General features: G+C 48.3%; 1 protein-coding gene across 2 annotated transcripts in view; it reads right to left on the bottom strand.

Annotated features, from left to right (window-relative positions):
* sema6cb (semaphorin 6Cb) overlaps positions 1-12,871 on the bottom strand; it is an 81,858-nt gene that overhangs the window by 29,864 nt on the left and 39,123 nt on the right. For both annotated transcript variants that reach the window (XM_068717498.1, XM_068717499.1), the window contains exons 9-15: positions 12,715-12,803; positions 12,325-12,542; positions 11,902-12,033; positions 11,475-11,630; positions 9,283-9,459; positions 8,312-8,449; positions 1,596-1,673 (exon numbers count right to left, since the gene is read on the bottom strand). In XM_068717498.1, the coding sequence (XP_068573599.1) occupies positions 1,596-1,673; positions 8,312-8,449; positions 9,283-9,459; positions 11,475-11,630; positions 11,902-12,033; positions 12,325-12,542; positions 12,715-12,803 (988 nt within the window). The remainder of the gene's footprint in view (positions 1-1,595; positions 1,674-8,311; positions 8,450-9,282; positions 9,460-11,474; positions 11,631-11,901; positions 12,034-12,324; positions 12,543-12,714; positions 12,804-12,871) is intronic.

The raw sequence follows: 12,871 nt of genomic DNA, 5'->3' as shown, positions 1-12,871 counted from the left end.
TGAGTTAGAGGGCTAATAATAATAATAACGCCTTTATATAGCCGCGTTCGCCCCGAGTGTGCTTTCAGACGGGGCCCGCCCCCCCGACGCCACAGCGGCTGAACTCACTAATTAGCACGACTCCGTCCAGAGAAGAATTAACGGCCCGAACCTCCTGCTGGAGCGTTTGATTGGAAAAGCAAATGTGCACGCTTTCATCCCCTCGGTGGTTCATGATTGGAGACCTCTCTGTTAAAAGAGGAGGGTGGGGGGGGAATCAACAATGAGTCACATCAGGCAGAAAATTGCTGCTGCTGCACTGTTAATGGGCTGAAAGTTTGCAGCATGCTGCTCCTCAGGCCACCCCCCAGCATGTGATGTTAGAACAGGTGCTGGTGAGGAAGACGTGCGACCAGAAGAGCGACAAAAAAACAACGTCAAACAAAAAGCAGCATCTTCTTGCTGCTCCATTCCAGCAATGGAAGTATTCTAGAAGTCTTTCCAGAATTTAGCCAGACATATCTGTTGTTGTTAGAACCCTAAAGCATCTCCACACAAGAATTGTAAAAGAAGTCACAACTAAATACAAAGATGTCTGTGAACTAAACCCTACAAGTGGCCACCTCTCCACCATGCACACACAGCTCACCCACAGTGACCTGGTATATACAACGCAAACAGCTTATGGCACCAGAGGCTCTGTAAAGTGGGGCTGTAGCTGCCAGCCGTCAGATACTATTGCTGACTTTATTTGGGCTTTCACACCTTTCACTGAGCCTTAAAACACACTGAACTTATTGCGCTGTTCTTGCTGCTCCACAGAGCACTTTTATTTTGAAAGACGAGCGGCTGTATAAACCTCGTCATTGTCCCAAATATGTACAGAAAATGTAAACAATAACTGTGCTGAGGCCACAGACTGTATGGGCCAGAACATGTCAAATAAATGACTCCCAAAGACGGTTTCTGTCGTTCAGGTGTTCGTCTGGATTTAATGAGTTGTTTGATGCCTTAAAAAGGGGGCGGGACATCATGATTGACAGCTCTTTATACGTCGTATAAAGATCTTTATACATGGTTCATATTGACCGTGTCGCTAGCTAGCTTAGCAACATTGCCACAGCAGAATCACGAGTCTGTGTACTAGGACGTCCATTTGAATGTATGATGTTATTGTTACTTGTCGTGTCTATGTAGCCGAATAGCTGCCGCCGCGATGCTAACGCTAGCTCGGTTTATTTGGGGGCGGGACATCACGATTGACAGTTGTTTACATGTCATATAAAGATCATTATCACGAGTCTGTGTACTAGAACACGCGTCCATTTGTATTTAGAGGGATACTATTGTTACTTGTCGTGTCTATGTAGCCAAATAGCCGCCGCGATGCTAACGCTAGGTGGCTTTGGCTGCGCTCGGCTCGGGGTGGTTTGTTTGGGGGCGGGACCTCGATATCGTCGCTCCGGCGATAAACAAGACAATCCCTGACACACTAATGCATCAACACTTCAGTGCACCACATTGGAATGAATGACTGTGATTAGAGACTGTGTGTGTGTGTGTGTGTGTGTGTGTGTGTGTGTGTGTGTGTGTGTGTGTGTGTGTGTGTGACTTACTTGAGGCCAGGTGAGACCGTTGCACAGCTGCCTGACTTGAGCCAGATGCAGTACGGGTCCCGTGAAGACAGACAGCTCCTGCAGACAGACAGACAGACACAGACAGACAGACAGACGGTCGGTGATGGCGGTAATTGTGGAGAGCAGAGTGTGTGAAGAACACTGAGCCCAGCAGCCGTTAGCTGGGCGATGAGGCGCCGCGCTGCCACCGGGGGCCTAACAACACCCATCACTTTTCCTCGCATCCGAGCTTCAAGCGCGGCTCCCGAACGAACCGTGTGACAGAGAAGTCAAAGTCAAAGAAAACAAACCCGAAGCTCATTAAACTGACGCGTCGGCAAAAAAACAACAACAAAACGGCCGTGAAAAGTTGCACAAATAGTTGTCGTTTAGCATCTCTTAAGTGACAAAAGCAACGTTGTTGCTGCATAAATCCTCACATCTCAGCTGCGACTCTTCATGAAAGTGTCATCGTCTTGTTCTTATGCAAATCAACTGATTTGTTTACGTCTGGCTGACACACACAGATGTGCAGCAAACAGTTATTGCTAAATGATTTCCATGACTGGATGATGATGATGATGATAAACACATGGTTGTCATTTTACTACACGCACGCTACAGCATCACCAGTGCGCGCGTTCACTTTCAAACTTCAACTAATTATCCCGGCATCGCTGCTTTCTTCATAACACACAACAATAACGACAGAAGACTAGTTTTTGAAATCGTTTTCCTACTGAATTGAAGGAAGAACAGAGCTCCTCTTTTAAATCCCAATCCATATTTGTTTTGATCAAATAAATTAGTATTCTATAGCACGGAGGTCTTTTCCAGAGACGGCTCGTTGCTTTAGTTGCCTCAATGACAGCAACTCTGACTCGTATGTAGAGTGGAAGTTTTAGAAAGTTTCCTTTCTTGTGTTTTTGACAAAACTCTTTTGTTGTTAAGTGAAGCCTTAAAGCTGCATTCTCTCTAGTGGCCATCAGGGGGCGACTCTGGTTGCAAACAGAAGTCTATGAGAAGATGACTCTGCTTCTCATAACAGGAGTTTATGGTCTCAATCTCTGGTTTCAAGCTTCAATACGGCGCGACGTCCATTTAGAGTCAAACAGACCATAAAGCAGGGTACGCTTTAGGGGCGGGGCTACACAGTGATTGACAGGTCTCGACCACGGCGTTGTAGAGTTGTCCGTGTTTTTCGTTTCAGAACTTTAACCCTTTCACGGTTAAACACTTTGGTCACTTAAACATATCTTGTTCAGCGATCGGCCGTTTTTAGCTCCGCCCTCTCGTGCCCAAAAACCAAGATGGCGACAGGCAAAACGGCAAACTCGAGGCTTCAAAAGTCGCGGTGACCGCGTCCACTTCTTCTACACGGTCTGTGGATTGAGCTTTAAGCCGGTCACAGCAGGTCACTCGGGCCTCGTTGATTCGCCGTGACTGAGCCTTCCGGAGTGAAGGGCCAGCGTTGTTCCGCTCTCACGTCAGCAGACGAGTCAATCACCTGCTCCTACTTACAGTAATGTATGTCTTGCTTTGTGATTTAGCGAAATAACATGCTGAGTGTACTTGGAAATGTTTACTTCCTCCCATTTAAGGCGGTCCGCATTAACCACCATCAGCAGCCATTAGTCGCGTCCCCTGCGGGATGAAATCCCAGCATTCAGTGCTTTTTCCTCTGCCGGTTCCGTTTTCGTTGATTCGACTCTTCCTCTGCCTCGTGTTCACCTCTGCGGTTTGATAATCCTGCGCTCTGGAATGAGTTGCATGACGCTCTTGGCTTTCACCCGTATAATTACAAAACAACGCTGGCTGTCAATTAACAATATGTATTTTTTTTTTTTTTTTTTGAAATTCACAGCTGCATAACTTCCAAGTGCTTTTTTTTCGCCAAGCAGCAACAACATAATGAGCACGGAGTCCGCCGCGACGGAACACAACAATGCTCACCTGCTGCCGGCCTGGCGCTCGCTTTGGAGACGGTCTCACGCTGAATAACAAAAAAATCAGGAGGTGAATGCCGAACGAAGATCTGCAGACTGTCGGTGGAGTGCGGCGTCACGTCAGACAGAGTTTTAATGAGGACTCCCGCGGCCTGTTTTAAATATCTGAAAAATGATTCGCAACCTGGTGCAGGTGTTACACCACCTCCACCGCGCAGTTTGCAAACGTTACAGAGAAATCCCACCGAGAGCACATTAGTGCGTCGCTCTCACGGAACAGAGGGGAAACCACACTAGAAGGACCTACCCTGTCCTACGGGCTGCAGCTGGGAAACAAGAGCATAAAAACGCCCAAAAAAACTCTACGCATCTTTTCAATGGTTGTCGTGGAAACGACGAGGTAATAAGAACAGCGGCGCCTGGTCTGTGGATGCCACAAAGAAACGGAACCGATTCAGACCAACTGACGCGATTCACACGTCTTGTCAAGAGGAAGGAAGCAAACGTACGTCGGCCCCTTCACCATTTCCACAAACACTTGCTTCTGTTTTTCCTGATAGCTCAATCTCTATAATAATGAAAAACAAGCCTGCAGTTCACACAGGTTCACTGAGGCTCATACGGTTCGTTTTCTGTGGAGGCTGCACACAGCGGCTGTTCGTTTTTTTTTTTTTACCATGTCCTGTGAGGCGTCTGTAAGCCTTTCTCTGACGATGAGCATCCTGGTGAAGAAACATCAGTTTTGAAGGGAACTTTTTGAAATGTAGCAAAAAAAAAAAAGAGAGAAACGTGAACTGTGTGCGTTTCTGTCAACTGGTTTGGAGGGAATAAACTTGGCTTTGCAAAAGCATCACTTTATCATAAGGTGGCGCTACAGGGCTAGGCTTTACGCATTGGCTGTAATCCGCCTGTAAACAGTAGAAGAAGAAGAAGAAGTAGAGAACGTCGCCGTGGTCTTCTTACTCATCTACGAGAGAAGAGAGGTCTTCAGGAACTAGTTTCAACTTGTTTTAATAGTTCTTTCATGTCACGTTTCATGACGTCCAGAAACAAAAGTCAAGATAAATAGATCAGCGGGGAGACGCTTGCCGTCACAAACGCTAATTCAAATACGTTCACGAAAGCGCGTCTATTGTGAGCGTCACCAAACCGTCTTCCCGTCGCCAACTGCTGCAGAGTTCAGTGTTTTTGTGCATTTCGCTCGTGCTGCATCCTGCCTGCAGAGTTTCTCCACCTCGACATGCAGATGAAGTGGTGAAATCCAAACAAACCGTCTCTTCATCAGCGAAAGCCACCTCCCGTCTCTCCCGTCTCTCACAGACTGACAAGAGGACCTCTGAGTAACTAGGTCGACGAAAACGTACCCCGCCAACCTTGTGCGGCTGCCAACTGAGCGACACTATATAGTGCAGCTTTAATACATTATTCATACGCCTGCCACAAGGTATGTGTGCAAACCCCCCCCCCCCCCACACACACACACACCCTGCCTCCCCTTCTCCTCTCCATCAATGCTTTCCTCTACAGACGCACGACAGGAAACCAACCTCCACACTGAAGCATTATGGGAAGTTTACGTGCGACACAGTCCCTCGTCAAGACTTCTCTTTCTTACAGTTCAGTCACGCTAATAATGAGCAGAACCTCCATTAGCCGCTGAGGGGAGAAGGGACCGGTCCAGCCTCTGAGGCCCGAGGATCAGAACCGCCGGCCGTCATTTGTCTGAGAAATATCAGTTAAGAGACGCAGATAGGTGGTTAAATGCTGCTGTTGTGCTACATTATGTAGCTTTGAGCTTTTATTAATATCTAAATCCGCCTCCGTCATTCTCGATCAAATGACACAATGGGATCCTAAGTAAAAGGAATATTCTGGTTTATTAATCTCATTCTATAGTGTTGCTATGAATGTGGCAACATTGCAACAAAGAGAATAATGTCATGTGTTTTCAATTAGAGAAGTCCCTATGTTGAAACTGTTCCTATATATATATATATATATATATATTAAAAAAAAGGAAATCTTGAAAATCTCCCGGATCTACAGCTCTTCAGGGTTCGGGGGCCTCTTTTGCCCTTTTATTGTATTTCTTTATTAAAACTCTCATTCCCTACAGTTTCCTAGCCGCTGCTCTGAAAAACAGAGCATTTTCTGAAACCTAATATTGGCAGCAGGGCCTCGAGTGAAGAGAAGAAGAAGAAGAAAAAAAAAAAAGAATCCTGACGAGGCAAGCTACGAGGAAGGGAGAGGGAGGAGAAACAAGGCAGGAGAGAGCGAGAGAAATGGAGGCAGAACAGAGAGAGAGAGAGAGAGAGAGAGAGAGAGAGAGAGAGAGAGAGAGAGAGAGAGATGGAGTAAATCTCATCTGGAGGGAGATGGATTCATTGGTGTGGTAAAGGAGGATATGGTGGATGAAACCTGACCTCCTGGCCAGTGCTGATGAGGCTTTCTGGGGCCCCTAATCCCAGGATGAGGTGTGCTGCAGCTCCAGTCTCTAGAAAGGATTTGGGGATGTAGCCGGTCCGTAAGCTTAAGAAAGACCCGGCCCTATCCGTTTTCTCCCCCGTTCCGTCTTTCCATCGTTCAGGGGAAAAGAAAAAACAACAACAACAACAACAACACAGCGGCCACCATCGCTGGCTCCCGGCCAATCAGCTGCATCCAATTTATGACTGAACGACGTTGAGAGCTTCTCCAGGCCTTCGCGATGAGGGCTTAGCATGCTATGGGGGTATATGTATTCCCCGGTGGAGCTGAGGAGAAATCCTTCCTCTGGGTTCAGAAGAAGAAGGGGGGGGGGGGGGGGGGGGGGGTACATGGGGCCAACATTCCTCACAGCCCCAAAAATAGATCCCAAAGCTGGGGAGCAAGTACATTAAGCGAGGCCAAAAACGACGCCTGACAAAACAAAAGGCTGGAGACAAAGAGAGAGAGTGAGAGAGAGAGAGAGAGAGAGAGAGAGAGAGAGAGAGAGAGAGAGAGAGAGAGAGGCTCTGCTCGTAAACTTGTTCTGAAAGCTCTCGACAGCAGCACTTCAGCACTTTCAAGGTTCTGTTTTTGTACCGTCTTACAGAATTTACAGCAGACCTGTGGCCGCTGTGTTTATGGGCCGATAAGTTGATGATGAAGTGAGAAACTTCTGGGAAGGGATGAGTCCGAACAAACGCGAGACTTTCACCCAGGAGGCCGCTGTTCGAGTCCCGTGTCAAACCCCGTGAACGCCGACTTGTTTTGTTACATAACGAACGTACTTTACCAGCGGCAGTTATGGGACAAATGTAGCTATTAACGTAACGAAGATACCTTTTATGATCCCAAACCAAAAACAAAAAACAAAAAAACCCTAAAAACTAGATAAACCTATGTTGGAAGTTTATTTTGTCCTCTCCAACGTTTTGACTATTTGTAAAATTTCAGACACATTTCAAGCTCAAATCAGGAAACAGCTAAACGATAGTTTCAAAATAAGGCTAGGAGTTTCAAAATAAGACTAGGAGTACGTCTGATTAGTGAGCTGCTGCATGTATTAACAGGTTACACAAATCTCTGATTTCCTGTCCATGTAACAACACCGAATAATATAAAACTACCGAAAGAACATCTAATTCTCACATTTGCGCAGAAGGAAGCAGCTGATTTGGGGCATTTGTGCTCGTCATTTAAAAAGAGTCCCTCAGTGAAATGAAGCTCAAACATGAGGCTCGGGCAGGAATCGGATCAGAATCGGCTTATGAAACCCCCCCCGCTGCTAACCACGGCGTTTCTTACGTGGCAGCCGCACCGTATTTCCCCGCGGCTCAGTTTAATCTTACTCTCACTCACCTGCCAACACCACTAATAACATCAGAGTGCTGTTTTTGAGCCCAACAAACTCCACGAACCAGGCAGATAATAGCGTAACATCTGCTATTTGCTGCAGGCTTTTGTCCAAAAAAGCATTTAACAGCATCAGAAGTGGACGCATGTCTTAAAAAAATCGGTGGCTGCAGAGGAAATTGATCCTCCTTTACTTGAGCTAGCTGGCAGCGTTTCCCGGCACACGGCGAGGAAACCCTGAATTCACGCGGTGTGGTCTCAAGTCTCCAGGCTGCCTTTGACACGCTCCAACATCGGTGTTCTTTTTCACGTTTCCCCAAAAAAAATATATTCATTTTTTTGCTTCTTTTGTTCTCAGGTCCACTGAAGTCCACTATAGACACTCTCCATAGGACTCCATCTGATCAGCTTTCCCTGCTTTTAATCTTACTTTTAGAGCTCATGATTATTTCACTGTTGATACATTTTTTTTTTAAATTCCTGATTTGATCTATAAATTGTCAGAAAACCTCCAGACACAAGCTCTAAAATCCTCGGAACCGACGCTCTTCTGGGTCCATGTAAGGTAACGGAAAATGTCCTCCAGCTCCTTTCTCGGGGGGATCCCGAGTCGTTCCCGGGCCAGATGGAGAGTATAATACCTCCAGTGTGTTCTGGGTCCGCCTCGGGTCTCTCCGGGTATCCAGGAGGCATCCGGATCAGATGCTAAGCCACCTCAAGTGACCGCGAGTTGGCAGCGGCTCCACCCGGAGCCCAACCAGCCCTCCTCCAGTCACAAGGACCATGGACTTGTAAATTTAGACTCAAGACTCTCTTCCCAAACCCCGAGACTGAAACCACTCCCGACCCGCAGCGGGGGAATTAATTAAAGTACTTGACTATTTAAACTGATGGTTTCAGGGTTTCTGACCCTGCGTGGCAGAGAGGCGGAGCTTTGCTCTCCAGGTGACTCACTTCTTGCAGGTGCTGTAGTCGGAGCAGCGGCTCAGCGGCACGCGGATCACACAGCCGGAGAACGCCACGAACAACGCATGGTGGTCCCGATCCAACTCCAGACCCAGCACCCTCCGGTCCTCCCCCCGCACGTTACATCTAAGAGCAGAGAGAGAGGAACACCAACTTGTCACGATCAGACATTTTACTTTCGTTTTTTTTTTTCTTTTTTTTTTTGCAGACGACTGGCGCAGTCTGGAAATTATACGGAGAGCCGACTGTGAATCGAACTCGATGCAGATGAGACTTTTCAAGCTGTGCAGTCAGAAAACAAAAAGAAGAAGCATCCCCTCTAGCTGTACAGGGTGATGCAAAGTGTTACAATAGACCAAAGAGTGGGTGGGCATCAAAGCAGAACACACAGAGGAGGAGAGAGAGAGAGAGAAAGAATCTGAGGAAAGGACAAAAGTAGAGATGGCAGAGTCAGACCTGCTGATTCCAATGTTCTAAGAACCGCAGAAAGTTGTTAATAGCATGAAACACACATTTCAAATGATAAGGAAACACATAAATGTATTTTTGTTTAACTAAAAATCACCGAAAACTACATTTAACAAGATGACATTACTGAGTGGAACTTGAACTCATTGTAACGCCTCCACGGCTTATTTCTGACTTGCAGTAGTGACAAATGATGAGCTTCAGGTCTTCTTCACTCACACACCGTCGACATGTTATGTGTGTGTGTGTGTGTGTGTGTGTGTGTGTGTGTGTGTGTGGCGACGTTAAAGTCTGATACAGCGGCGGCGGCACAAGTGTGTGAATGTGACCGCCAAAAAAAACCAATACAGAAATATGAGGCTGATCGGTGCATCTCTAACAAAGACAGACAACAAACAAAAAAAGAGGGAAAAACAAATTAAAGACAAACACGGAGGGCTTAAAGCCGAGCCGACACCCTCAAACAACAAACACAAAAGAGACGGACTGACTTGTTGGGGTTGTAGACGTCGATGTCCTCCAGGAGCTGGGTGCTGAAGGACGCGTTGGCTCCCTCGGTGCTGGCCAGGATCTTCAGAACGCGGCCGTTGTCCGAGCCCAGAAAAACCACGGTGTAGTTCTTATACGGCCCCGCCGACGTGTCCACCGCTATCTGGGTCAACTTGAATCTGTAGGAACCCCCGAAAAAAACCCCAACAACAACAAAGAAGTGAAATGAGACTATGAAGCTGTCTGCCGGTTTAATAAGACGCCAAATGTTCTGATTAGCATCTCCACGTCGTTGTTTTGTCAAAGTCAATTTCCCGCGGTAAACAAAACAACCGGTGGGCGAACACCGAGCTCATTGTGTGAAGCGTCAATCACTTCATCTACCAACCCACCGCTTCCCTTCCCTCCATCGCCCACTTCCTTTAATCCCTTCGCCGTCCATCATCTCTCCATCCACCCTCCCTCCGTCCCTCCGTCCTGTTTGTTTGTATTTTATGAGGGAACTATCTGGAGCGCCGCCCTGCTTCATATTCATCCAGGCTCCACACGCGGTCACACCCGGGAGCCGCCCCGCTATCGCCTCCTACAGGAGCAGCTGAGGATTAAGAGCAGAGTGCTGAAGGGCACTTTGAGTCCAGCGCTTGTTGACAGAGGGATGAGCTTCACTCCTTTGCTCCGCCTGCACTTTCCCCAAACAACAAACTTCCTCCAATAAACCCACATTTTTTTTGCTTGGCATCGCGTCGCTTCTGGAGTCTTCTATAAAACAAAAAAAAGAGGACACCAGCGGCTCACTTCTCCCTCAATGCCTCCCAGATGGTCCCACCGAGGCTGGTGTGTTTATACACACACACACACACACACACACACACACACACACACACACACCTGACTGGCACTTCCCCTCAATGACGCGCGTGGATGTGCTTCTGGTTAGATTTCATTTATCTAGCTCCTCTCCGTGGGGAGCGGCGAGGCAGATGTGATGTTTTTGGCGCCAGATGTGAAGTGGCGCACGTTTTTCCCCCCAGTGTGGAGACCGTGCAGCGTCTGGCTAGCTGTCAGCCTGGCTCCGCTTCAGGAGGCGGGAAGGAGGCTCCCGTGTACAGTCTGTCTGTCTGTGTGTGTGTGTGTGTGTGTGTGTGTGTGTGTGTGTGTGTGAGGCTGAGTCAGGGATGCACTGGTGGAATCAGGGGCGGCGTCTGCAGCCTATAGGTGCCCCCACGATCTGAAAAAAAGATTCCCTTCTAGTCTAGGATGCCTTTAAATGGGGAAAACCTGATGCAGGACCCCCCCCCCCCCCGTCTCTGAGACCGAGCATCCAATAAACTCCGATGAGTTTTAATGAGGGACAAGGTCGTGCGTTCCACCTGAGCTCACTCATCGATACCAATCACAGCCCCGCAGTGAGGAAACGCCGCCGCCGCATTATGTCGCTGCAGAAAATAATACCTGCGCCGGTAGAGCTGGGATTGTAATGGTTCTGGTGGGGGGGGGGGGGGTTTAATTGGATTTTATGAAGGTGTTCTCGAAGGAGCCATCTGAACAAGAGCTCGCCGTATATTTAGGATACATGATGAACAAGGTGGTCTACTAGTTGACGTCAGCGCCATTTGGAGGAACAGGTTATGAATAATCACAAGGTAATAAAGCTGTCTCGTCTGTGGTTCCACCAGCTGTTAAATTATCTTTCAGACTGGCTGATAGTGAAACAGTCGAGTCGTACGCGGCGTCGTATCTTGTCGAGTCTCTGCTTCTCGGTGAGACCGGAGAGCGCCGCTGCAGTGAGACGAGAGGTTTTCTAAAAAGGGACTCCGGTGGTCGGAAACGCCGCCGCTTTAATCCACGGGGGACCTCGCAGTGGCACTAATTAAGAAAATAATTGGTGGGCTAATTGATAATGAAAATGATTGCGTGGCCCTATATATTTAAAATGTGGGGAATGATTCATTTAATTGCGTGTGTGTGTGTGTGTGTGTGTGTGTTCGGCATTCTCGCTTGATGTTTTCGAGCCGTTAATCAAACTCTCCGCCGATTAATTTTCCGTCAAATGTTTCGGCAGCATAAAGAATGAGGGTAACTTTTAATAAACTCCGCTCATAGAGCTTAATTTGCGTTGTTGCCGGGAGGGACGTCCTCTCGGTAGACTGGGACATTCTTTCCCGTTGAAGGTGTCTTGCATTAAAACCAGTACCTGCTGGTGGTCCGGGTGAAGTAGGGCCTGTCGTTGACCGAGGGCACCGACTCGTCCATGAGCGGGTAGGACTTGATGAAAGTCAGCGTGTCGTCGGGGAAGGTGGTGGACGACTTGTAGGCGGCCGCCGAGCCCTCTCCGGCGCAGCACCCCGGCCTGCAAGCGGCAAAAACAAACGGAAAACATCAGGAAAGTTTCCACGGACACGGATGTAAAAACACCGGCAGCTGTTGGGCTCAGAGGGACGAGAAGAAAAAAAACAGAAGAAAGAGAACAGGTGTCTTGTGTCACTGTTGTGTGTGGTTTTTTTTTGTTGTTGTTCACAGATGAAGTGTGTACAGAACAGTAGCAGCAGCAGCAGCTGCAGGAAAAGAAAAAAAACCTGTTCTTGAGAAGTGACAGTTTGTTGTTTAAAAGATCGTCTTGCCTTGGTTTCGGGACCTGGTCCTCTGGAACAGGTGTCCACGCCGTCTCGCTGTTCCTCTGCTCCTTGAATTTGCCACCGAAGGCCTTCTCTATGTCGTCCATGTAGAAGGCACAGACCGCTGAGCCCGTGATGCTGTCAGAGGGACCACAAGAGGATTAGAGAGGGGGGGAGGGGGGAGGAGGCAAGACCTCATCGTGAACATACAACTTTATTCATCCTGTGATCCTACGGTCCTTGAACACATCGTGCGTGACGAACGTTTCCGTCAGAAAACCACGCTGAAAATTGTGATATTTCATCAACAACATTTTATTCTACTACGTCTTATTTAAAATCTGGCAATGTGTTTTCCTGCTTAAAGCACATCCTCTACTTCTCGCCAGGATTGTGTCGTCTACCATACGGGCGCACGGGAGCCCAAACCTGTTGGCCTGCGTGGTGAAGACGCCGAGCACGGCCGGCCGGCGGTTGATCTGCAGGACGTTCGTCAGCGACTGCAGGACGTCGAAGTAGAAGAAGGAGTCGCCCGGCACCGAGCAGTTGAGCCGGGCCTTGAGGAACGACGTCCAGTAGCGCTCCAGGACCCTCGGAGAACCGCCGTTGTCGTTCTTGCAAACGCGCGCGACTCTGGAGAAAACCACCTGAGGAGGACAAAGGTCACGTAGAGGTGACGATCACGGCTTAACTCGAACCCTTGTAAACACGGCGTCTGAGCGGCGATGCCGTCGGACTTCATTCCACTCGGGAGACTAAAGCGCAGACGCAACAAACCACAGGCGTGTCGGGCGTCTGCTCTGAAACGAGTTCGCTCACCTTGCCAAGGGTGGTGTACTCCACCGCGATCTCGCTGAAGAAGAAGTACACGTAGTTGCCGTACTCGATGGCGTGGAGGAAATGGGGCTCTGTAGGGAGACGAGAGGAGAAGGTTGAGAGTGACGTGTGAGCTTTGAAAATGAGTCCAAAAGAAATG

The sequence above is a fragment of the Cebidichthys violaceus genome, unplaced genomic scaffold, assembly GCF_023349555.1.
Source record: "Cebidichthys violaceus isolate CVI_PGR_0920_01 unplaced genomic scaffold, fCebVio1.0.p SCAF_213, whole genome shotgun sequence".
NCBI lineage: Eukaryota > Metazoa > Chordata > Actinopteri > Perciformes > Stichaeidae > Cebidichthys > Cebidichthys violaceus.
The sequence above is the reverse complement of the archived record's forward strand: the minus strand, read 5'-3'. Positions and strand labels throughout refer to the sequence as shown.